Source organism: Topomyia yanbarensis, chromosome 3 (assembly GCF_030247195.1).
Source record: "Topomyia yanbarensis strain Yona2022 chromosome 3, ASM3024719v1, whole genome shotgun sequence".
Lineage (NCBI taxonomy): Eukaryota > Metazoa > Arthropoda > Insecta > Diptera > Culicidae > Topomyia > Topomyia yanbarensis.
Window position 1 is genome coordinate 105,231,218 of NC_080672.1, and position 27,936 is coordinate 105,259,153.

A 27,936-nucleotide genomic window follows, 5' to 3' on the forward strand; every position below is an offset into this window, starting at 1 on the left:
GACCTTCGCGTTTCAGGCGGGTGTACAGGTCTGTCACCGTCCCAAATGTTCGGGCGATAATGTCAATGTCGACCGCGAAGCATACAAATTGGCCGGATTTCGTGAAGATCGTGCCCGGGCTGTTGAACCCGGCTCGTCGCATCACACCTTCCAGAGCGATGTTGAATAGTAGACACGAGAGTCCATCACCTTGTCTCAGTCCCCGTCGAGATTCGAATGGACTGGAAAGTTCACCCGAAATCCTTACGCTGTTTTATACACCGTCCATCGTTGCTTTGATCAGTCGAGTCAGCTTCCCGGGAAAGCTGTTTTCGTCCATGATTTTCCATAGCTCTACGCGGTCGATACTGTCGTATGCCGCCTTGAAGTCGAGGAACAGGTGATGCGTTGGGACTTCTGGAGGATTTGCCGTACGGTGCAGATCTGGTCCGTTGTTGACCGGCCATCGATGAAGCCGGCTTGATAACTTCCCACGAACTCATTCACTTTAGGTGATAGACGACGGAAGATGATCTGGGATAGCACTTTGTAGGCGGCATTCAAAATGGTGATCACTCGGAAGTTCTCACACTCCAAATGGTTGCCTTTCTTGTGAATGGGGCAGATCACCCCTTCTTTCCACTCCTCCGGTAGCTGTTCGGTTTCCCAGATCCTGACTACTAACCGGTGCAGACCATCTTTGCCAGCTGCTTTATTGTTCTTGAGCTGTTGGATGGCATCCTTAACTTCCCTCAACGTGCGAGTTGGTTCATTCCCGTCCTCAACTGCACTGACGTAATCAAATCCTCCGTACCTTGGGCATCTGTACCTACATTCTCCTCGCCGTTCAGGTGTTCGTCGAAGTGCTGCTTCCACCTTTCGATCACCTCACGGTTGTCCATCAGCAGGCTCCCGTCCTTATCCCTACATATTTCAGCTTGCGGCACGAAGCCTTTGCGGGATGCGTTGAGCTTTTGGTAGAACTTCCGTGTATCTTGAGAACGGCACAGCAGTTCCATTTCCTCGCACTCCGTTTCTTCCAGGCGGCGTTTTTTCTGCCGGAAGAGGCGTGTCTGCTGCCTCCGCTTCTGTTTCTATCGTTCCACATTCTGTCGGGTTCCACGCTGCAGCATGACCGCTCGCACTGCATTCTTCTCCTCCAAAACCGCTCTGCACTCCTCGTCGAACCAATCGTTCCGTCGTCTCCGTTCCTCGTATCCGACAATGCCCTCAGCTACGTTGTTGATGGCTGCTTTTACTGTTCTCCAGCAGTCCTCTAGAGGGCCACGTCGAGCTCTCCCTCGTCCGGTAACGCTGCCTCGAGGTGCTGCGCGTAGACAGTGACAACATCTGGTTGCTTCAGTCGCTCCAGATCGTACCGAGGCGGCCGTCGGTACCGTACATGATTAATGACGGATAGTTTTTGGCGCAATTTAACCATCACCAGATAGTGGTCAGAGTCGATGTTAGCGCCACAATAGGTCCTGAGGTCGATCATGTCGGAGAAGTGCCGTCCATCGATCAGGACGTGGTCGATTTGCGATTCCGTCTATAGCGGTGATCTACAGGTGTAACGATAAGGGAGGCTGTGCTGGAAGAAGATGCTACGAATGGCCATGTTCTTGGAGGCGGCGAAATCAATGAGTCGAAGGCCGTTCTCATTCGTCACCTGGTGAGCGCTGAACTTTCCAATCGTCGGTCTGAATTCTTCCTCCTGGCCTACCTGAGCGTTTAAGTCCCCAATGATGATCTTGTCGTCGTGGCTTGGGCAGCGGTCGTATTCTCGTTCGAGCTGCGCGTAGAAACCGTCTTTGTCATAATCGGTGCTTCCGGAGTGAGGGCTCTACACGTTTATTATGCTGATGTTGAAGAAACGGCCCTTGATCCTCAACCTGCACATTCTTTCTTCGATCGGCCACCAACCGATCACGCGCCTTTGCATATCGCCCATCACAATAAAAGCTGTCCCTAGCTCATGTGTGTTGCCGCAGCTCTGGTAGATGGTATGATTACATCTCAACGTTCGCACCATGGATCCTGTCCAACACACCTCCTGCAGCGCTACGATTCCGACCCCGCGGTCCTTGAGAACATCGGCGAGTACGCGGATGCTCCCGATAGAGTTGAGAGATCTGCAGTTCCGCGTTCCGAGCTTCCAATCGCTAATCCCTTTTCGTCGCAGTGGTCGTCGCCATTGGTATCGGTTCGCATTCTTATCTTGTTGACTTATCGCTGAAATTGATTTTTTTACGGCTGGCTCGCAGGGTCAGACACCAACCCCCTATCTTTCCGGAGGACCATAATGCACAGTTGAGCTTAGAGTCCTTCACAGGCACTCGGACGATGATCCGCCGCCCCTAACATGGGGAACAGACACTGTTTTGAGCTGCTCCTCCTGGAGATCAGACGCTCAGGCTTGCAGCAGCAAACCCCCCCCCCCCTTCCCTGTCAGCCTACGACCAAAGTTCCCACCGGGGTTGGTTACCCGATCTTCCCTAAGGTCACTCGTAGTTCCCAGCCAGTACCACGGGGAGGTCGGAATAGGAGTTGCTGGGAAGAGGCTCTATCTTACGAATTACCCAGCCTTTACCTAGCCATAGCAATCAAATGCTAATATTCTCGTTCCTACCGTAAGGATTGCATCGACCGGGATGACTTCCAGTGATAGTGAGGAGATTTCCTTGAGACATCATTGTACGGCCGCTGCAGTTTTGAGGGATTGCAAAATTAGACCGTCCATACGCGAAGTGGACTGAATGATAAAATGTGCATTGATTAACCAGCTGTGGCAATATTAGGACCAATATACTCGTATATTATGAAGATAATGCAATCGATGAACGAATACATGATTTGGCATGCCACCGAATATACTCACAAACACATGTCAAAATACGGAAAAGTACTCGCAATTTGTAATGGTGGCGGGGTGAAGTTATAAACACACTAGCATACGCAATATTAAAACACCCACACGATCAAGCACGTTAACATAGAAACGCTCGTGTCCTTCGTGATAATATAAATATGGTCAATCATGGTATCTTCTACGCATACCTACGCCCGCAATCTCGCACACATAGAAATTCCTCGGTGATTAAGTCAATATGTTAGCACTTACAAATTTATAAGCACCATATCAAGTGCGATTATACCAACGCCCCTTACCACCCGAACATGAACCGATCATGCTCTACCTTTGGTCCTAGCATTCATTCCTTCAAACTTTTTTTTTTTTTTCAATTCGTTTATTTGATAAGGCAGGTTTGCGTTAGCTTAAAGGTGCCAATTTTGTTTTGTTTTACATTTTAAATTACTTAAAACTAGGGGCTTACATATTGATTTTTGAAATTAAACTAAGGCTAATTTATAGCTATACATATACACAAGGGGGTACTATAATTTTCGTAAGATTAGAGGGGTCATTTAGTTTTTATGGCAATATGGTTTGACATTTTTAGCAATGAGATTATTGGAGCAAATAATGTTTAACTAAGGGGGAAAATTTTTACGACTATCTTAAAAGTAGAAATAATTAGAGGGCGTGATTAAATTTTGTAAAGATTCGGAGACATTAATTAGAGTTATTTTATGTGGTGGTAGAGTTGGGCATTTTCAACGAGATCATATAATATAATAGTTAAAACTAGAAAAGGCAAGAAGAGCTAAATGCTTCATGAAGATATTTGGGGGGGGGGGGGGGAAGGGGTGTTACTTCTGTGTATAAGAGTCAGGGGAAGTAGGGTGGACAAACATGGCAGGGGGAGAACATTATTTCAGTTTCAGACTTCGGGAGATCAACGGATGGATTACAGAATCAGGGTGGTCTTCATCAGGAAGAATCATGTACTGGGACGCCGGGTGGTCGTTCTCGAGATGGCAGGGGTTTCTCCAGACGATTTCGTAGTGCGGCTCAGATGTTGATCGGCTACATTTCGAGTTGTGCGTGTGATGTTCGTGCTTTAGGTCCCGTGTTTGTTGGCTCATTCGACAGGGATGTTTTGTGTCGCCTTGGAGTCGCATCAAACCATCGTGGGTGTATGGTACAGGTGGAAGAGAGCGCTTCTGAGAATGATAAGGAAAAAGGGGCAGTTAAAGTTGGATATTGATGGTTTTTATGAAGGTGTATATAAGGGACATATAGAGGACATCGCGGCTTGCCAACACATCTCGAACCGGGACGTTGGGTGGTCTTCCTCGGGCCCGGAGGGTGTCCATAAGCCGAGACCTGGCGGAACTGTACTCGGTGCACGCCCAGACTATGTGCTCTATATCGTGATAACCGTCGCCACAAGCGCAGATACCACTCTCCACGAGCCCAATACGTCGGAGATGTGCATCCAGCGTGTAATGGTTCGCCATGAGTCGGGACATCACACGAATGAAGTCACGACCCACATCCATCCCCTTGAACCAAGGTTTCGTCGATACCTTAGGGACTATCGAATGTAGCCACCTTCCTAGCTCCCCATTGCTCCACGAGGTTGAAAAATTCGTGGAAGCAAATTGGTCTTTCAAAAACGTCACCTTCAATGGCACCCACCTTAGCTAAGGAGTCCGCCTTCTCATTGCCCGGAATGGAGCAATGAGAAGGGACCCACACCAAGGTAATCTGGAAAGATTTGTCAGATAAAGCACTCAGTAGCTCCCGTATTTTCCCCAAAAAATACGAGGAATGCTTTCCATGTTTCATCGAGCGAATAGCGTCAATAGAACTCAGACTATCCGAGACGATGAAGTAATGGTCTGCGGGTAATGTGTCAATGACTCCAAGGGTATACTGAATAGCAGCTAGTTCTGCGGCGTAAACTGAAGCAGGGTCACTGAGTTTGTAGGAGGCGGTGAACTTTTGATTGAAAATACCGAAGCCAGTGGACCCTTCGAGGTTTGATCCGTCTGTATAACACATCTTAGAACAGTCGACTTCTCGGAATTTATTATAAAAAATATTTGGAACCACTTGTGGGCGTATATGGTCCGGAATTCCAATAATCTCATCTTTCATGGATGTGTCGAAGAAAACAGTAGATTCAGAAGTATTTATGAAATGCACACGGTTGGGATTGTAAGAAGAAGGATTAATATTTTGCGCCATGTAGTCAAAGTACAGGGACATAAAACGGGTCTGAGAATTGAGCTCAACAAGCCTTTCGAAATTTTCAATCACCAACGGGTTCAAGATATCGCATCGAATGAGCAATCGATATGAGAGTTCCCAAAATCGATTTTTCAGCGGGAGAACGCCCGACAGGACTTCGAGACTCATTGTATGGGTCGACTGCATGCACCCTAAGGCGATACGCAAACAACGATACTGAATTCTTTCGAGTTTGATGAAATGTATGTTCGCGGCGGATCGAAAGCAGAAGCATCCGTATTCCAGTACCGACAGTATCGTTGTTTGATACAACCTAATTAGGTCTCCTGGGTGGGCACCCCACCACGTTCCGGTTATTGTACGAAGAAAGTTGATCCTTTGCTGGCATTTCTGTTTCAGATACCGAATATGGCATCCCCAAGTACCTTTCGAGTCGAACCAGACCCCTAGATATTTTACTGTGAAGACCTGAGCTATAGTTTGACCCATTAATAGAAGCTGTAGTTGTGCTGGTTCACGCTTCCTAGAAAATACAACTAGCTCAGTTTTCTCCGTGGAGAATTCGATACCCAGCTTAATAGCCCATGCAGACAAATTGTCCAAGGTATTCTGTAATGGTCCTTGTAGATCGACAGCTTTGGGTCCCGTAACAGACACCACGCCATCGTCTGCAAGTTGTCTTAACGTGCAGGAATTGTCAAGACATTCATCAATGTCGTTGACGTAGAAATTGTATAACAGGGGGCTTAGACATGAGCCCTGGGGAAGGCCCATGTAGCTAAATCGTGATGTCGATAAGTCACCATGCGAAAAATGCATGTGCTTTTCCGACAACAAGTTTAGTAAAAAGTTGTTCAAAGTCGCTGAAAGACCATGCTGGTGCAGCTTCTCTGAAAGAATGTTGATAGAAACTGAATCAAAAGCCCCCTTTATATCTAGGAACACTGATGCCATCTGCTCTTTACTAGCATAGGCCATTTGAATTTCGGTTGAGAGCAACGCAAGACAATCATTCGTCCCTTTGCCTTTGCGAAAGCCAAATTGTGTATCTGACAGTAAGCCATTTGCTTCAACCCAATTGTCGAGGCGGGATAGGATCATTTTCTCGAACAACTTCCGGATACAAGATAGCATTGCGATCGGTCGATACGAATTGTGGTCGGAGGCTGGTTTTCCTGGTTTTTGGATGGCGATGACCTTCACTTGCCTCCAATCGTGTGGGACAATGTTACCCTCAAGAAACTTATTAAATAAGTTCAACAAGCGTCTCTTGGCAGAGTCTGGCAGATTCTTCAACAAGTTGAATTTGATTCTGTCTGGCCCTGGAGCTTTATTGTTACACGACAAGAGAGCAAGTGAGAACTCCACCATCGAAAAAGGTGTTTCGTTCGCGTTATCGTGACGGGACGCGGCGCGGTAGATCTTCTGTGCCGGGGCGGAATCCGGACAAACCTTCTTGGCGAAATCGAATATCCAACGGTTTGAATATTCCACGCTCTCATTAGTACTGTTTCGATTTCGCATACGTCGGGCTGTTCCCCAAAGAGTGCTCATCGATGTTTCTCTCGTTAATCCGTCGACGAACCGGCGCCAATAACCGCATTTTTTGGCTTTCATCAAACTCTTCATTCGCTTGTCTAACGTCGCGTACTGTCGAAAACTAGCGGGTAACCCGTCGTTCCGGAAGGTCTTAAACGCGGCGGCCTTCTCTGCGTACACGTCTGAGCACTCTTTATCCCACCAGGGATTGGGAGAACGTTTTTGTATGTTCGCGCCGGGTACTGGCTTAGTCTGAGCTTGATTCGCGCTGTCGAGAATCAAGCCAGCCAAAAAGCTGTACTCTTCCTCCGGAGGAAGTTCTTGAGTAGATTCGATGTTGTCGGATATCGCGGCAGCATAGCTCTTCCAATCGATATTTCGTGTGAGGTCATACGAAATATTGATTGTTTCCAATGGCCTTGAGCCGTTATTGATTGAGACTACGATCGGCAGATGGTCGCTACCGTGGGGATCAGGGATTACCTTCCACGCGCATTCTAACTTTAGCGAGGTCGAGCAAAGGGATAAATCTAATGCGCTTGGGCGCGCTGGTGGGGGAGGAATCCGTGTCATTTCACCCGTGTTTAGAATTGTCATGTTGAAGTTGTCGCAAATATTGTGAATTAAAGAGGAACGGTTATCATCATAAAGGCAACCCCATTCCGTACCGTGAGAGTTAAAGTCGCCTAAAACTAGTCGCGGTGCAGGCAGGGATTCTATGATGTCAAGTAGCCGGCGATGCCCAATCGCGGTGTTGGGGGGAATATATATGGAAGCTATGCAAAGATCTTTGCCTTTGGTTGTTACTTGACAAGCGACAACTTCAATACCTGTTATCGAGGGAAGGTTAATTCTGTAGAAGGAATAGCGCTTTTTGATCCCCAAAAGCACTCCCCCATAGGGGGTGTCTCGATCCAGGCGAATAATATTAAAGTCGTGGAAGTTGAGATCTATGTCGGAAGTTAACCAAGTTTCACATAATGCAAATGCATCGCAACTCAAATTGTTTATTAAAATTTTGAAGGAATCGATTTTCGGGATGATACTTCTGCAATTCCACTGTAGAACAGTGATCAAATCCGTGACCTCGTTCGATGAGTTAGCCATCGAAGGATACAATCGCTGAAAGGAGGGGCCATTTAGCAGTCAACTGCTTCAAAAATGTTCTTACTGTAGGGAGAAAAGCTAACAATAGACTTTTAATAGGATCAGTTATATTGAAAGTTTTTATTATCCAGTCCACAATGTCCGAGAGTTTGATAATTCCAATGCCGCGATTATTCTCGAACTGAAACAGAGGAACACTTGGGATTTTTGATGTTCCGGGAAGTGCTGGGAACTCCTTCTCTGAGTTTAATCCTCCGAAACCAGGAGCTAATTGCTTCGGTTTGGTTGCAACACTTCCAATAGATGTGACTTTCTGAGTCCCGTCAAGGGATACCTTCTGGCCTTTACAACGAACTTTAGGAGAGGAAATGTTCCTCCTCTTCCTATAACTTCTAGGCGCCCTAGTAGATGTTCCCTCTTGTGGGTCATCAGCCTCGCCCTCGTTAGGAGGCAAGTGAGCATAGATGTTTGTTGAGGTTGGTGGTGTAGCTTTCTTTAGCATTTCTGCAAAAGAACGTTCGGATCGTCCAGCAAGGGAACGTTTTAGTTTATCCCCGCGTAGTTTGTACGCGGGACATGCCGAGATATCATGCAGATTCTCTGCACAGTAAGGACACTTCTCAGCATTCGTACTGCACGAATCATCTAGATGATTCTCCCCGCATTTTCCACAGCGGGCCTTATTGCTACAATGGGTGGCTGTGTGACCCAATTGTTTATACTTTGTGCAATTCATGACCCGCGGCACAAACAGACGCACAGGCAGACGAACCTTGTGCAAGAGGACGTAATTTGGCAAAGCGGTACCAGCGAAGGTCAACCGATAAGAGTTTGATTGGGGGTACGTTTTTGAACCATCCCCCGCAACTACTACTGAGTGCAAACGCTTGCACTCGAGTATTTTCACTGGCTGAAGTAAGCGGTCTCTGAAACGGCCAACCCCGTACTGCAGCAGATCCTCGCATGTCAAACTGTCATCGGTGACAACGCCTTCAGACTGTACTTTCACAGCTGGAATATACACGTGATAGTCCTTCGTAAAGTGCTCGCAGCAAGCAATATCGTTTGCCTGCTTTGAGTTAGTCAGCACGACCCTCAGCCTGTCTGAGCGGACCTTTTTTATTTCGATCACAGCCGAGAACCGTTCCGTTAGGTCTTTTGAAATCTATAATAGATTCAGCGATTTTGTTTTGGGCCGAAAGAAGACCACAAAGGGACCGGTCGGGAGCTCTGGATATTGTTTGGGTCGGGGGAGAGCCTTAGGAGTCGACTCGATCTCCATTTGGCCATCCGGGGAGGAAGCCATCGACACCGTCAACGCACAGGGTCAGCACCCACGCAGACGGGAAAAAGCCGTAAATGTATCAAAAAGGTAGATTTCACTTATCTGTATACTCGTTTCCAACGACGCACCAGTCCAGCTTAAATAGCTGGTTATTGTTCAATCCTCGCTTTACGAACAAAAGGTTGAGGAATGTGGCCTAACGGTTAACACACGCACAAAAGAAAATAAAAGTCCAAACCTCGAAGAGGCAGAGAATGGCAAAATAACCTTGAACGCGGATTACTGCACTGTTCTTTTTCCAACAGACCGAAAACAAAACACTTCTATCTCGATCGAGCGATGCGTAGAGACTGGTTCCTTCAAACTTGGTCTCGAAACAAAACAAACTCATATACACTAGAAGTCTTAGGGCGCCAAGGCCGGATATTCTAGAGATATGGGGGATCTCACTTCTTCCTAGATTTGAACCGAATACTCAAATTTATGGTTCGCGTGATAATTCAATGCGAATATGTAAGTGGGTACACGGTTAAACAGACGAATTTATACATGCGAAGTTACCAAAGGTCGGTTTCGACAGCATGAAGTAACAAGTTACTTTACGCTCGTCCGAACATGCCTTAGACTCAGGTGATTCGCATTCCTAAAGCCAAAAGATCTTGACTCCTGCAGTAGCAGACAAAGGGTTAAGTCGCCGGTAAACTCTAAGCTTGCTTATATGACCCTTTCCACGCTTTTCTAAAAACTTTCTTCCTGCAACTCCTTGATCTCCCTTGAGTACTATGGCTCTTTTTATTGAAATATATAATTCATTTTCCAGTCCCTTGCTAATTGAATGTCGTTAAAAACATAAATGAAAGAAGTTACATACAAGTGACGCGCTTATCGCCCACGTTATCAAACTCGGTGACATAGAAACGATGGAATCCTGCGAGATAGTGTAGCTCTGATCACAAACTCAAACATGCAATTGCGGTCATCCACGTAAAACTAAGATCGGGCAAACATAAAAACGCTCTTGTTCACACCTATAAATGCGGTCTCAAGTGCGATTTTTCAAACGCACGTTCCCACACAATCACGATTTTAGACCAAGGATATTATTTATTTATTTAATAATTTCGTTAGATGTAGACTGCAAAAAATATTTTACTATGATTACTTGCATACTATTCTTTCTAAGGTTTAAAAATAATTGTAATTGATTTCTGCACATAACAGTCTTTCTGAGCCTGACAGTCGAAACCAAACATCAGACTCGCGGTCAGCGAGAATATTCAAAAATCCTCGCGAATCTGCAAATAAAACACTGTTAAACAATCGAATTTATACCCGAGAAAACTAGCACACGCGACATACAAACACCCACGCAATCAAACACGTTAACATACAATCGCTCGAATCCTTCGCGATCATTTTCGAACACCTAGGCTCACGATTTCGCAAACATGAAAACGCCTCGGTGATTAAGTGAACGTTTTAGAACTTATTGACTTATAAACGTGTCAGTAACTGGCACCATCTGGGTGTCTAGTTAGACGATGTATCTAAACTAGTACCCAAATTAGCACTCCAGAAATCCTTACCCTCGGTCCTAGCAGCCTAATTTCATGTCTTCAGTCCGAAAAAACGTTCCATGGCGATATGACCATGGGAACTTTGTTGATATGGGAGAACTAGCATATGAACTGGAAATTAAATATCAGATTCATGATCCGCGTGATCATTCATGAACACTCGCGAATATGCGAATGGCTACACGGTTGTAAAATCGATTTTTTTTTACGCGAAGTTACATACACGCTAGCAAATGAACACGTTAACCTACAAACGCTCGATCCCTTCACGATGAGCTTAAGTTTAACCGGGGCTTGTGCAACCACCCCCTGTTGCTACTCCGTTATTGATCGGGGTTAGTTGAAGAGAATCAAGAGATGGTAAAAAGTCGAAAAGACGCCGAAGATGAAGTATTTTTTTATCGTTTCTTACGGCATGGAAACATGAAAAACTAAATTACTAATTTCAAACAACAATGTATGAAAACCAGCAAATGCAGAAGGTGCATGAAATCAAGAAGAGACTCCTGGTCTGTTAACATAAAAATCAAACTATAATTATATAATGCTCATGAAATATGGTTTACATAATAATTTAGTGTATGTACTACACAAAAGAACATGAATTTTCATGATAGAAAAGAAAGTAACGAACATGATTTAATGAACTAAAATCAAACCGATGATCATGGCAATAAAACAATTGTTCCTCGTACTGAAATGTCTGTATGAAATTTATTATTCGCTTTTTATCCTTCTCGCGAATTGTCAATTTTTAAACCTCACAAATAGTTGAAGTGATCATTCAACTCAGACAAAACTTGCGTTCTACCTACGCGCATTTAGTTCCCTAGTTAGTCAAATAAACTGCTAAGGGCCAGGGCGTTAATTGCAAAAAACCATAACTATTTTAGTTATGGAATTGGCGTTTCGACTTCGTCTCATTAGAATCCAACACTAACTTAGGGACAGAACTAAGCTAGCGCCTGAAACTAAAACACGATTTGTGTTCTTGAGCAAACCCTTAGTCCTGCGTGATGTCCCGAGCTCATTTTAAACTGATAAGAACAAGTGAAATCGAAACATTTGGGTTCGAAACACGAACACAAATCGTGTTTTCGTTTGTTGAAGCTAGCCTCAATCCGGTGCTAGCTTAGGATTCTGATGAAACAAAGTCGAAAAGCGAATTCCATAACTAATTTAGATGAGCACCGCCCATTCAAACGCCCAAGTCCATCGCGTTGAAACACAAAAACGAACATGTACTTAGGATCATTACGCTCAAGATTTTGCAAACACATAGACGTTCCGAACGCTGTAGCACTTATAATCTGATCAACACGGTCTCAAGCGCGAACAAATAAACGCTCAATTCCACGCGATCGCCCTACGCACGCATCTGGAAAAAGATAAATTATGTTTATTGACAATGAGGAACAATAAAAACTTTCACTTGCCCACGCGTTACAACACGCGCTAATGCAAAACGCATGTAGCAACATATACTTGTCACAGACACGCACGCACTCTCAAACAATACACTTTCCCCCACAAATTCAACTTTACAGTTATTATCTACTCCTTATTAATATAAAGGAACATTTACTTACATTTCAATCTTCATACTTTGTGGATTGTGCGCCGCTCCATGGCTGGGTGAAAAATACCCAGAATTTTTTTCCGTTGTGCCCCCTCCAAATCTTTGTCGAAAACTGATTCTGCCTAGCCGGGTATATGTAGAGTACACAATTTGCTAATTGAATGTCGTTAAAAACATAAATGAAAGAAGTTACATACAAGTGACGCGCTTATCGCCCACGTTATCAAACTCGGTGACATAGAAACGATGGAATCCTGCGAGATAGTGTAGCTCTGATCACAAACTCAAACATGCAATTGCGGTCATCCACGTAAAACTAAGATCGGGCAAACATAAAAACGCTCTTGTTCACACCTATAAATGCGGTCTCAAGTGCGATTTTTCAAACGCACGTTCCCACACAATCACGATTTTAGACCAAGGATATTATTTATTTATTTAATAATTTCGTTAGATGTAGACTGCAAAAAATATTTTACTATGATTACTTGCATACTATTCTTTCTAAGGTTTAAAAATAATTGTAATTGATTTCTGCACATAACAGTCTTTCTGAGCCTGACAGTCGAAACCAAACATCAGACTCGCGGTCAGCGAGAATATTCAAAAATCCTCGCGAATCTGCAAATAAAACACTGTTAAACAATCGAATTTATACCCGAGAAAACTAGCACACGCGACATACAAACACCCACGCAATCAAACACGTTAACATACAATCGCTCGAATCCTTCGCGATCATTTTCGAACACCTAGGCTCACGATTTCGCAAACATGAAAACGCCTCGGTGATTAAGTGAACGTTTTAGAACTTATTGACTTATAAACGTGTCAGTAACTGGCACCATCTGGGTGTCTAGTTAGACGATGTATCTAAACTAGTACCCAAATTAGCACTCCAGAAATCCTTACCCTCGGTCCTAACAGCCTAATTTCATGTCTTCAGTCCGAAAAAACGTTCCATGGCGATATGACCATGGGAACTTTGTTGATATGGGAGAACTAGCATATGAACTGGAAATTAAATATCAGATTCATGATCCGCGTGATCATTCATGAACACTCGCGAATATGCGAATGGCTACACGGTTGTAAAATCGATTTTTTTTTTACGCGAAGTTACATACACGCTAGCAAATGAACACGTTAACCTACAAACGCTCGATCCCTTCACGATGAGCTTAAGTTTAACCGGGGCTTGTGCAACCACCCCCTGTTGCTACTCCGTTATTGATCGGGGTTAGTTGAAGAGAATCAAGAGATGGTAAAAAGTCGAAAAGACGCCGAAGATGAAGTATTTTTTTATCGTTTCTTACGGCATGGAAACATGAAAAACTAAATTACTAATTTCAAACAACAATGTATGAAAACCAGCAAATGCAGAAGGTGCATGAAATCAAGAAGAGACTCCTGGTCTGTTAACATAAAAATCAAACTATAATTATATAATGCTCATGAAATATGGTTTACATAATAATTTAGTGTATGTACTACACAAAAGAACATGAATTTTCATGATAGAAAAGAAAGTAACGAACATGATTTAATGAACTAAAATCAAACCGATGATCATGGCAATAAAACAATTGTTCCTCGTACTGAAATGTCTGTATGAAATTTATTATTCGCTTTTTATCCTTCTCGCGAATTGTCAATTTTTAAACCTCACAAATAGTTGAAGTGATCATTCAACTCAGACAAAACTTGCGTTCTACCTACGCGCATTTAGTTCCCTAGTTAGTCAAATAAACTGCTAAGGGCCAGGGCGTTAATTGCAAAAAACCATAACTATTTTAGTTATGGAATTGGCGTTTCGACTTCGTCTCATTAGAATCCAACACTAACTTAGGGACAGAACTAAGCTAGCGCCTGAAACTAAAACACGATTTGTGTTCTTGAGCAAACCCTTAGTCCTGCGTGATGTCCCGAGCTCATTTTAAACTGATAAGAACAAGTGAAATCGAAACATTTGGGTTCGAAACACGAACACAAATCGTGTTTTCGTTTGTTGAAGCTAGCCTCAATCCGGTGCTAGCTTAGGATTCTGATGAAACAAAGTCGAAAAGCGAATTCCATAACTAATTTAGATGAGCACCGCCCATTCAAACGCCCAAGTCCATCGCGTTGAAACACAAAAACGAACATGTACTTAGGATCATTACGCTCAAGATTTTGCAAACACATAGACGTTCCGAACGCTGTAGCACTTATAATCTGATCAACACGGTCTCCAGCGCGAACAAATAAACGCTCAATTCCACGCGATCGCCCTACGCACGCATCTGGAAAAAGATAAATTATGTTTATTGACAATGAGGAACAATAAAAACTTTCACTTGCCCACGCGTTACAACACGCGCTAATGCAAAACGCATGTAGCAACATATACTTGTCACAGACACGCACGCACTCTCAAACAATACACTTTCCCCCACAAATTCAACTTTACAGTTATTATCTACTCCTTATTAATATAAAGGAACATTTACTTACATTTCAATCTTCATACTTTGTGGATTGTGCGCCGCTCCATGGCTGGGTGAAAAATACCCAGAATTTTTTTCCGTTGTGCCCCCTCCAAATCTTTGTCGAAAACTGATTCTGCCTAGCCGGGTATATGTAGAGTACACAATTTACACTTCCCCCTCTCCCGGCCTTCGGACCTCTGTTCCCATTCTCTCGTTGATAAACGACACTGGGTAAACCTAACTCAGTAATGTAGCCAAGGGTAGAATTAGATCCACCCTAGAGTGGCAAAGGTAAATTATAATGATGTCTCAAAAAAAACGTTGTGTTCTATATGTCGCTCTTCCAATCTCGAGGATTAGCACCTTTGATTAACTACTAGAATCGAATATTCAGTCATGCGATTTAATATTTTGATATACTAAAAAATCAAACTTGTTTAATGTACCTCAGCATGTTTCACCGCTCATTGCAACGATTAACGAATCTTTCACGTTAGCAGAGCTGGTTCAGTGGTGTTTAGCACTGTGTCCTTTTCTGTTTTTAAATGATCCTCATACTACTCAAGCCTTACGTACACGTATGTATAACTTCAAAGAAAGCTCTCGGCTCAACAAGCAACGTCAAACGAAGATGTTCATAATTGGCAAACCCTTTGAAAGCCGTGTGAGACACGAGTGAGCAAAATAAAGAAACGTTTTAGCTAATCAGCTACCTTGGTGTACGTGTGACACTTGCAGTCCACCGATCCCTATGAGATTAATTTAGAAAGAGATTACCACCAGCAATTAAAAAAAATCGTGGTTCATTTAGAGGATGATTTTTTACGATTTTCTATATATTGAAAACCGGTTAATATTACGACATGTAAAACCAATTTCTCTGTGACAAGTTTTTTTACACACAAAATGTACTGTATGTATGCAATGCTTATGTTTTGCAGGGACTTCATCAATGCTTGAAAAATGCGTTGTGCATTGCATACATGCAATACATTTATAGGGTAAAAAATTGAAATTGAATTTTCATTCGTAATATGCGAAACGACACACGGCCATAAAATAGAATTTATACACGCGAAGTTACATACACGTTAGCACACACGACACACAAACGCACACCCGATCGAACACGTAAACGTACAAACGCTCGAGCTGTTCGCGATGATACACGCGATCGCGAAGTCCCTACGCCCGCACATATCTGAACCGTACAATGAATATCACGTTCAGAATCACGGCCCGCCGCAGTTGGCCTTAAGCAGTGTTTTAGTGGGTGACATTTCCCCTCTCGTCTGCAATTGTAGTGAGTGATTCTGATGGAGAGCTCTGCCGAGATTCTAGCTCTACAGCTCCAATAGGACAACTCTCGAAAAAAAACAATGAAAATTAGAGTTTATTCAATTCAAAAACTTACTGTTCTGATTGGCACTATCGGGCACAACCCAAAAAAATAGAAGGCCAAAAGTATGTCGTCGATTTCAATGGCTTTTCTTTCTTCATCCAGTATGGTTTCATTGTACTGTTATTACAGTTAATATCAAAATAAATGGTAAGTGTGTGTATGTGTGGAAGATGTTCCCCACCGTTGAAAAACATAGTGAAAAGTACAGTGCAAAAGCACATCGAAAAAATATATTTCAAGAATAAGTACATACAGTACAGGAAAACAAGCTTCGATTACCCGAGCACTATCTCTTCCGAAAAAGTGGCCAGATATCGGTATACCGGATAGACATCACCAGACACAGCGGGATATATATGACTGTAGAAACAACCCACTTCATCGATAGAAACATTGCACAAAGAGGGATATCCCAACCGGAACCAGCGAGCCATGAAATAACTTGTGATACTTTATTATTGGCGATTTAGAAAAAAGCCAGGACACAGTAGACGGAAGGTAATCAGAGAACGAAAACGAATAAAATAGCAATGGATGAAGGGATATTGCTTCCGCACTGCACACCATTTATAGCAAGCCATCCTGCCACGGGAATCCTTCCTATACATATTGATGGGAAATTTATCTCGATTGGCTCCCCATCTGCGGGACATGCTTACGTAACCACTCAGCATTTTAGCTTTCTCAAGTATTATCCAACTCAATTTTTAGTTAAAACAGCGATCATATAAACCAATTTGGATCAACTAAATCTTGTTATCCGCTGATAGTTGTTGCTTAAAACTTGTCCGACAGAAACGATTGAGTAACCGTCAAAACGTAAACAATGTATGAAAATCATTTGAGGGTTCCTCGCAGGACTAGAGATATATATAGAGAGAGAGTGATCCATCTCGCAGACATTGCCCCATCCATTTGCACGTTTTATAACCCTCATAATTTTACTGTAAATGGCAAGGGTTTTCGCAGAACGATTGCAAATTTTATCGCCCATCGTCACTTACGTGAATTGAACGAGCGGATCGGTTGAATTCCAATTTTATTAGCTGGATGCCTGTCTGCCCGGTAGCCTTCGGCGGACGACGGCGGTAAATAAATTGCGGACCCAATAAAATCCGTCTCACCCTTGAAATGGAACGAACTAAGACGATGTATGAGCCTGATTCTCCCGATTATAACTCTGATTGATGACGAAACAGGTTGTTTCACACGTGTGAGTTGTCTCGATTCGATCAATCAAATCATAGTTGGAATTATTAGAACCAATGGTGCGAAATCTTAAAATCAGTTGCCCTATTTTGAGTGAATTTACCGAAACCAGCCTTCGGTTTCATCGCTTCCCTCATTCATTCACTTCCAAGCTGAATGAAGTTTTTGCTTGATAGATCCACTTATAGAAAGTATAGAAACAAAACTCAGTTTGCGCGACTGATGTGCAATTTGAACCGCAAATAAATAAATGAATACATTGCACTAAACGAATGAAGGACGAGACAAACAACCGAAATGCACTCCTCAAATCTGCGGTCATAAATTGGATTTAGTTCCTGTTTTAAGCTGATCCGGATATTTCGATATATCTGAATTCTAATTACAATATGTGACCTAAAGTTTTTCGTGAAATTATCATATTGACACATAACGCTGTTCACAATTTCATGCTCGAATATGTCTTGAGCATTTGCCAAAAAAGAAATACGCACTCGAAGCAGTAATGTATTTTAAAAACATGTTCGCGGTAAGCATTATTCCTTGTAATGGCGGCCGTAAGATATATTACTCTGTTTTTTCTCCAAACAAACTTGATGCACAATCGAACGCCTCCGGTAGATCTGGTGTGTGATCCTGACAAGACATAAATTTACCCTTTCGACGTAAAAAAAGGCTACGTGTTTAACGACTTTTTACCCAACAAATGCGACGATAAATTTTGTACCGGAGGCGAACATTGCTTACAGCTACGTTTCCGTCTCTTGTTCTTCTTCAACCAAATGAGATGTGCTTATGCTTAAGCTGCAAACATTGAACTGTCACCGGTTGTGATTTATGTATCCTTGTGTATCTTAGGACTGTGTTACATTGATCCAGCCGTCTACCTTACTTCTTGCATCTGGAGCTTATATGATTAGATGGTTTTGCAGTTTTAGGTTAGGTTTTCTTTTTTCTAACGAATAATAGTATAAAAAATTGCTTAATAGGATATAATGACATGGCTGCAAAATTGAAGTCAAAACAGACAAGTTTAGAATCCTAATCGAGAATCTAACTGTTCTAAATTCAAATTGTTTGGTACCAATGTTGAGCTTTACGGAGACGCGGGGTCATTGACATCTAACCACTATAAAGATCGGCAACCGTGTGCCTCCATCGGACTACAATTATTATGATAATGCCTTCTAATGCTGTCTTTTCGATTAGTTTCCGGTGCTGATCGTGACAGGTAGAAATTGGAGATGAGCTGCAATGATTCTGAACCGTGTCCACGAACAACTATGTCAGCGTGTCAACAAAAATGCGACAGACTATTGTTGTAAATGACTCTCGATGCAAGACCAATCAATCTCCAGCGCCTAACGAACTGCAAAATCATTACACAATTACTGTTATGGGGACAGGATTGATTCATTCGGAACATGCTGAGTTTCCGATGGATGTCCGTCTCCGGTAAATGTAAAGCTTGCACTCGTCATTTTGTTGCAAGCTTGTCTCGAAGCTATGTATTGTAGCTCTTACGCGGGACTAACGGCACTAATAGGCAGTTTATGCAGACGCACACAATGGGCATGATCCAATGGGAACTATTTATTGTACAGTTCATTGATAATTTTGTGCGATTTAATTCAAAGTGGTCTACCTGTGTAACTGTCGAATTAAGAGTTGCTTTATATATATATTTTTTTTCAATTATGGAAATATTAGAGATTTAAAAAAAATTGCACTGAATCATAGATATAAATAATACAAATAACTCAATGTTCAACATTATTAGTCCAGGTCTATCATTCAAGAGACTTTATCAAGACTAATAAGTTTACTATGCATTTCCCAGTTCCACCATCGAATGTGATTGTGAGCTTGACTATAGGGGTGCACAAACGATGACAAGGATATCGCAATAAGGAAAGGTGGGATCCGTTCAGTTTGAGTCTTGGAATGGCTCTTTCTTAGGTGTTTTAACGATGTTTGTGTGGTGAGAATGCAGCTCCCGACCAATTACTTCCCACCTGGCCGTGAGAACTTAAGTACAAACTCAGATCACGCAACGTACGCACCAGAACTAGAACATCACGTGACAATTCAAAAAGCAAAAAAAAAATTATCATAGATCGAAAAAATCGGTTTTTATTGCTCCGTTCAGAATTAAATTCTTTTCTGTAATTGCAATTGGAAACCCGCTATCAATAATTTGTACCGGCAAAATTACAATTTTATCCCGAAAAGATACACATTTTCCTCTAAGTTATATTTCTCTACTTAGTGGAGAAAAAATTTGGAAATTTTTCTTTACTAAAGAGTTGTTTAAAACCACATTTGCGCGATAAGGGCACAAAACCTATAACTAAATTAGTTATGGAATGTACGATTCGACTTCGTCTCATCAGAATCCGTCACTAGCTTAGTGATAGAGCTAAGCTAGCGTCGGATTGACTCGGAAAGAGGTGACTTCAACAGCTTTACTGCCCTTCCGAGGGAAGATGTGACCCCAGATTTTTCAATTCAGAAAATCTCAACGACCTCATCTAGGATTGAACTCAGACCCACTGGGGTTAGTGGTGGTCATGCTTACCACTCAACCACCGGCGCCGTCAATTTCTAGACCTCGAACAAAATTGCAAACGTGCAATTCAGGAATTTATACAATTCCGAATACATGATTTGAAAATAGAGCTTTAAATTGCAAACGTGCAATTCAGGAATTTATACAATTCCGAATACATGATTTGAAAATAGAGCTTTAAAGTGTCTTCTCTTAAACAAGAATTGCGAGTTGCACTTTGCGCGCCAATAAAGTACTACAATGAGACGTGCTTCATTGACCCAAAAGTTCGCCACTTTGAGAATTATTTAACCCTTTCATGCCCAACTTTTTTCTAGTGCATGTAGGGTTTCAAAACTATTTTTCCTTGAAAACGGTTGGGTCAAGAAACACGAAAAGCCTATTTTCATAAAGATAGGTGCTTCCATGGCAGTGCTAGAAGCTGGTCAATTTTTACCTTCTAATGCTCAATGCAATTCTCCTAGAATAATTACAATAGTCCAATTACGTAGAAAACGTAGCCAACGACAGTCTAAATTGATAAGTTTTATCAGTTTTCAGCAATATTGCACCATAACGAAGATATATGAAAAAATCATTTTCCGTCGTCAACGTAAACTATCCCTGGCAGCACTGCTCCATCGGAATCCAATCAGACTAATTGCAATAACTTCAGTTCTAGAGTTGATCCTTGTAACTGTTAATACTCAAATTAAAGGCAATAATCACATTAATGAGCCTTACTTGTTTTTGTGAGCAAATCTCGCCTCAATCAAAAGTTATAGCTGTTTAAAAACGTTGTTGTCCACAAACAACATGGGCATGAATGGGTTAAGCTTTTCAAATATGCAAATATACACATAACCCCTAAGCTGGATATGGTTTCTTTATCCCACAAAAATGCTTTTTTTGTTTTCTAAATGAGATGAAAAACATTGTAGCAAGAAACAGCAAACAACTTTGTACTAAAACACCTCCTAGGTGCATCTACCCGTATACTCTCTCTCTCACCGTTCATCATCCTTTGGGCCACCAATGAGTCCACATTTTCCACACATCAGCTTTATAGATGTGGCAAAAATATGCGACAAAATAAGTTGAAAGTCTTTTCTTCTGACCGCATTTGGTTCCTTTACATTGATAAAAGTAAATTTAAATTATTACTTGATAAGTGGTTCAATGGCAGTGTGTCTGTTTTCTGTCTTTGGTCTTCTATCTTGTATCTCTCTCTCTCTCTCTCTCTCGGTATTTTTGGTCTTTTCTTTTTTTTGTTTTTTTTTTCTACCGTTTCTGCCACTCCTGTTTCCTCTACTTATTCTGTATTTTCAATCGCTTTTTTGGATTTTTGTTTCTTCTGTGTTTATGGTCTATCGTTTCTGTCATTTTCTGAATTTTCGTTTTTTGTATTTTCTATTTTTTCTGCCTTGACGAATCTTTACTTATTTCTGTTTGTTGTCTTTTTGTTTTTTTCTGCCTCTGTTATTTTCCATCCTTTCTTTTTTACCGTTTCTGTCCTTCCAGCCCGTTTCTTTTTTCTGTCTCTTCTATTGTTACTTGTTCTGTCCTTTATGAATTTTCGTCTTTTTTAAATTTTTCGGTTCCTTTTTCTACTATTTTTTCGGGGTTGTGTCTATCTTTATTTTCGTTACTGTATTTTCTGTTCTTTCTTTTTTTCTGTCTTTCTATCTTTTCTGTCTTTTCCGTCTTTTTGTCTATTCTGTCTTTGTTGTCATTTCAATCCTGTATGTCCTGAGTCTTTTCTGGCTTTTCTTTTTTCTGTCTATCTATCTTTTTTGCCTTTTTTATCCATCTTTTCCGTCGTTTCTGTCTTTTATGTCTTTTGTCCTTTCCGTTTTTTCTATATTTTCTGATAATTTTGGATTTTCATTTTTTTCTGCCTTCTTGCCTTTTCTGTCTTTTCTCTCTTTTCTGTCTTTTCTGTCTCTTCTGTCTCTTCTGTCTCTTCTGTCTTTTTCTGTCTTTTTCTGTTTCTTTTTTTGTCTTTTTCTGTCTTTTTCTGTCTTTTCTGTCTTTTCTGTCTATTCTGTCTTTTCTGTCTTTTCTGTCTTTTCTGTCTTTTCTGTCTTTTCTGTCTTTTCTGTTTTTTCTGTCTTTTCTGTCTTTTCTGTCTTTTCTGTCTTTTCTGTCTTTTCTGTCTTTTCTGTCTTTTCTGTCTAATCTGTCTTTTCTGTCTTTTATGTATTTTCTGTCTTTTCTGTCTTTTCTATCTTTTCTGTCTTTTCTGTCTTTTCTGTCTTTTTTGCCCTTTCAATCTTTACTATCTTTATTTTCGTTACTGTATTTTCTGTCTTTTCTGATTTTTCTGTCTTTTCTGTCTTTGCTGTCTTTTTTGTCATTTCAAACCTGTATGTGCTGAGTCTTTCCTGGCTTCTCTTTTTCCTGTCTTTCTATCATTTTTATCTTTTCAATATTTTCTGTCTTTTTTGTCTTCTCCGGCTAGTTTGTTCCACCTGTCTCTTCTCCCGTTTCTGTTTTTTTCAATCTTTACTTCCTTTTCCGTCTTTTCTATCTGTTTTGACCTTTTATCCTTTCTGTTTTTTCTCTCGTTTCTGTCTTTTCTATCTTTTCTGTTTGTTCTGTTTATCGTTTCGGTCGTTCCTCTTTTTCTGTCATTTTGTTTTTTTTTTGCCTTTTCTGTCTTTTACGTCTTTTCCACCATTCTTGTATTTTCTGTTTTGCCTTTTCTGTCTTCTCTATCTTTTCTGTTTTCTCTGTTTTTGCTGTCCTTTTTTCTATTCTGTCTTTTCTACGTCTTTGTATTTTCCGTATTTTTGTATTTTCCGTATTTTTGTATTTTCTATTTGTCTGTGTTCTACATATTTCGGTCTTTTCCATAGTTTCGTTTTCCCGATTCTTTTGTTAGTTCTGTCTCTTTTTCCTGTCCTGTATTCTTTGCTTTTTCTGCATTTCCTTTTTTTTATTCTCTTTTATGGAACTTTTCTCTTCTCTGTATTTTTAGTCGTTTCTGTAGTTTGTATTCTCCCTATCACTTCTTTTATGTCTTTTCTGATTGCCCTGTTGTTTCTATAATTACTGTCTTTGTCTTTTATGACGTTTTTGTTGTTTTTTCTATTCGTTGTCTTTATGGTCCTTTCTCCATTTTTAATGTCTCTGTTGTGTTTTGTGTTTTTCCAGCAATTCTTGTGTTTTCTCTGCCTTTTGTGTTTTTATCTACTTAGTCATTTCTGTCTTTCTTGCATTTCCAGTCCATTCTATCCTTTTTATTTTTTTCTCTCTTCTATGTGTTTTCTGTTTCTTTTTCTATACATTCATTCCATTTTAAAACTTTCGCATTCTCTCTGTTTTCGGGCTTCACAGTTTTTTGCATGTTCTGTATTTTGTTTCTTGTAACTGTTTTATATGTTTTGCGTATTTTCTATATCTTTTTGCCTTTCTCATATAGAAAGGTTATGCAATCACTCTGAAAAACGTCAACCTAATCCCGGCCCGGAGGGCCGAGTGCCATATCCCATTCGACTCAGTTCGTCGAGATCGGAAAAAGTCTATATGTGTGTGTATGTGTGTATGTATGTGTGTGTATGTGTGTATGTGTGTGTATGTGTGTGTGTATGTATGTGCGTATGTGTCAAATAATGTCACTCATTTTTCTCAGAGATGGCTGGACCGATTTGCCCAAACTTAGTCTCAAATGAAAGGTGCAACTTTCCCATCGGCTGCTATTGAATTTTGGATCGATCGGAATTCTGGTTCCGGAATTACGGGTTTCAGAGTGCGGCCACACAGAAATTTCTCATAAAAACTATAGGAAAAATTAAAAATAGAATTTTTATTTTTGATGCTAAATGTATTCAAGGTGCATAAAACGTCGAGATTTGATGCAAACACGAAAAAAAATTTGACGAAGATTCACTTTTTTGGATTTTGCACATTTTTGCCTTTCTCATATAGAAAGGTTATGCAATCACTCTGAAAAACGTCAACCTGATCCCTAATTTTTTTTCGACTCGCTTAAGGTTTCTGGATTTTAACAGGGGCGTAGTTGATGGTTTACGGAGAGGGGTTACACTCCCCCTCTACTGTTCACTCCCCTCCTTTAAAAATCTCCTTAAATCACCCCTCAGACCACCACCTCACACCCCTCCCTTTCAACCCCATCATCTTTAAACCACCACTTTATTACAAAGCATACCAATTTAAGCTGGGGAGTCGTTCGTTCATGGGACTTTCACCCTCCTCACATGCCCATCCCCGCTTGACAAAATGAGTTAGCAAGCAGATAACATTGATCTAATGCTGATTAGGCTAATGGAGTATGATATTTTTTTGTTTCAAGTGTTTCACCGTCGACACGTAGCTCATCAAGTTCGTGGCTGGCATGCCATTGTGTATAAGTGCAAAGTGTACTAAGAATGTAATGGACATTTCCACAATTATGTTGAACATAAAAAGCCTCCGTGCCATAGTTTAGAGAAATGAGAAAGGTACAATTGCACCGCTAGGTGGATTAAAACAGGTTTTTTGCTTCAAGTAGGAGGAATTTGAAAATCAATAAAAAAAATCAAGCTCTCGATACTCGAACCCTTCACTTAGTCAACCTAGGAGGATAGTTTAAATTTTCAGGATTCTTTTTTGGCGACTCCATATTTACAAAAAAGAATAACTTAATACTACTTTCTTCAACAGGCGATCTAACCTATAACATGAAAACGTCTTTAGTAAAACAATGTTTATGTAAAATGTATTATTTATTCGGTAATTAGAAAATTTCATCAGGATCCATTCGCACGTTTTTGAGTTTCAGGATATGAATCGCGAAAGACATGAAAACATTTTGCACACTAACATTGAAAACCCATCGTGGGCAGGAGGAGTGATAGCAAAGGTATTTATATTTTCAGAACTTATTCTTCTATTCTTTGAATTTGAGCGTGACATTTTCCAAAAAAATTTCGATGCAAATAAAATCTCGACATTTTAGTCATTGACACTTTTTTCAATAAAATCGGCATTACTTTTTTATTGTACTAGATGACATCCGAGCTGGTTAAGTAAGGCAATAACTTCAGGGACCTTCGTGTGATTGAATCGATGGCAAACTTCTCTTCTGAAGACACTCCTGCATGTAGCTCATAATCGCTCCAATGGCGGTTTTCCTTCCACATCTGCAGATGCCTTGCTAAATCATCAAGATACTATCGAAAACCTTCTATTGTTCGCTTAACCCTCATGAATAAACCACGCCCGAAGATCCCAGATCTCTTTTGGACTGCCCCAATGAGCTTCGCTCGTCATTTTTGGTAATATGATCCACTTTTTTATTTCGATTTTGCAGGTTTTAACCTTAGAGTTATTCGGTCCTTTTGTCGGGTTAGAAAAATCTCTTTGGGAAAAATTTCTAACACTATGTGCGGGGTTGGAAATCGGACCCAGGTGAGCTGCGTACAAGGTTCCCAGTCTCCAATTCGAGCGTCAGGTTTCTCATAACGACAATTGCAAGTTCTCAAATGATTAAATAATTTCGACTAGATTCTAAATTAGCTTTAGAAGGGAAATAATATATTTACCGATTTTCATTCGCACTATTCCACTTGCCGATATTTTTTTTATCAATTATTCAGCCTGATTAAAACAAAACCACCTTGGTTAACGTTCGATGGTATTTAGATAGAACTCAATGTTCCTAGACAATTATTACCCAACGGTCAACTGACTCTACTTGTCTTTTGAGGATTTCGCAAAGCCCTTAATAAAAGAACAATAATATTTAACATATTAATATCGTATAATTTTTCTTTATTATTATGTTGCAATGCATCTTGCCTTTCATCATCCAGCTGTTGTATATCCGACATTTTGATTGTTTGCTTCTTCGTTGTCGAAGTTGAGTGTCGACCGAGAAGCCTTCGCCGTTGGTTTGTAGATTAAATGACAGTGCTGAGGTCTGTCTGTTGTTCGGTTCGTTAATGCTACTTCCACGCATAACTCTTCCTGGTAGGCATTTTATATGAAAAATTGACACGTTGAAACTTTATGGTTGTACGTGCATAGAGTATTGTGTGCGCTAACAGTACCATTTTCAATAACGATGGAGTGGGCTTGGATAAAGTGAACCGCAATACGTGTTCTTCATTATTGACAGCAAGCAAAAAAAATTTACTTAACGAATAAAAATTCTCAAGCTTCAGAAAGAGTTTTATTCGTTTATTCTTTTGTTTTGGAGTCAGCTCCGTTATTATGATTGTTTTTAGTAATGTCCAAGCGATAAAAGGATCGAGAAATGAATTATTGGGACGGTGAAATGCTGTAAAACATGCCTTGAGGAAGGTTAGGTACTTAACTGGACCCTAACGCATAGTGTTACACTTATGTATTGTACGATCTGTGTTTTTTGGTTTATTTGACCAAAAATCTCAATCAAATTTTCTTTTTTTCGATAATGTGAGAACTTTTACAATTTCTCTCTTCAAAGGAAATGAATCAGTTCAAAGCCACACATTGTACTTTTTTTTAACAATCACCCAAACGGTTCGCCATCTCTTTCATACTCGACCAATATTTGTTTACATGTTTTCTTACTAAATTGCCACAACATGCACCGTCATGGTAATTACTTTGCCAAACTTGTTATCCGTCGTTTTGTATTATGCTTCCCTGCAAACCCACACACACCGTGTCGAGCAGTGTCAATTGTTGTTTTCGTTTCGCGCGCATTAATCCGACGCATCGAACCGTAAGCGGGACGGTACGGACATCCACGTGCGTGGAGATTGCTTCCGCATTACGCGTATTTTTCCGGGAAGGATTTTGTTGTTCCCCCGTTTTTATATCCCCATTTTACAGGTCAGTGATTTACTTTGTTTACAGAACTTTTAAATCCACTTCTCGCTTTAGTCGCCTAGCAAAAAACTACCATTGATTTGGGTGTTATCTATCGTTGAACAGACATAAGAGAACATCGATCCGAATGCGGTTCATTAGTCACTAAAGTCACTAATGAATGTCTGTTCTTCATTACGAGGGAAACAAAAAAATTCAATGCATGTTGCAAAAATTCTATGTTTCGATTCACGTCGTACTCATAGCTCAGGTGTGCCTCATACATACTAACATCTGTGTCAGAATATTGATTTGCGCGCTCCACTGTCTGCTGTCATCGTTGGTGATACACAAATGACACAAGTGCATCGGGTCGGGAGTCCCATTCAACTAGCACAGCACTATTTGCTCCTCATACGTGTATGGATCCCACAAACCATGCACTTTTTCTATGGCGAAGTGCTTGAGCACGGACTTAGCTCTTCCGTTTTGTTCGGATGTATTTTTTTTGTTTTCATTTTCATGCTAGAAATAGTTTTCTCAAAGGATTCACATCTCTGTCACTGTGAGGTATATGAATGGTTTTGTGATTTAGCATCACTTTTTTTCTAATGTTTTGTTTTGTTTGTTCCATTCCAGGCGAACCCACCGATGATCAGCCTTTCGTGTCCAAAAATGAAAAACTGGATACCAACCTGTACCTATACTCGGTAAGTGACAATATAGCCTGAGCGTGATTGATTTGTCAATGTTTTCTAGCAACTGGACAAAAGAACATAAACTTAGAAACATCTCAGTAAATTAGCAAAGCACTCAGCATTTGACCAACTTTGCCCGTAACCCTTGTCTGGTTGCTGAAAAACCTCCTTTAATTTGCAATTAGTGCTGGACCCTTTTCAGGGAGATTATTTACCCTTCTCATGCTGGCTGATTAGGGCGAAGCAATTCGTTATGTTGGCGATAAGCTTACTGCACTTTTACTGAAATGAAATGAATTCCATTTGAAAGTTGTTTCTACGAAATTCCACTTTGGGCCACACCTAAACAGTGACGATTTCTGTTACGACCGTTTTCTTATCCTTTCATTTGCAACAGGATCCTAATTGGTAAACAACTTAGGACATTATCTAACTACTCGTCGAGGTCATCATATGGCTTTGGAACCTAGTTGCTCCTGGTCGATATATATCATTTCTGGTTCAGTTCCGGTGCGGGATGTTTCGCTACGTTGCAAGTGAAAAGCGGCAGCCGGTGCCCGGAATTAGGGTGTCTTTTTCAAAAATAAATACATACGCGTACGATACTACTACTCAGTGGGCAGTAGACCATGCATCAGAGACACCCTAA

At 40.9% G+C, this 27,936-nt stretch overlaps 1 protein-coding gene across 9 annotated transcripts in view; it reads left to right on the forward strand.

Annotated features, from left to right (window-relative positions):
• Positions 1–27,936, forward strand: part of LOC131693203 (solute carrier family 12 member 4) — a 666,250-nt gene that overhangs the window by 449,541 nt on the left and 188,773 nt on the right. For all 9 annotated transcript variants that reach the window (XM_058980844.1, XM_058980846.1, XM_058980845.1 and 6 more), the window contains one exon: positions 27,229–27,299. In XM_058980844.1, the coding sequence (XP_058836827.1) occupies positions 27,229–27,299 (71 nt within the window). The remainder of the gene's footprint in view (positions 1–27,228; positions 27,300–27,936) is intronic.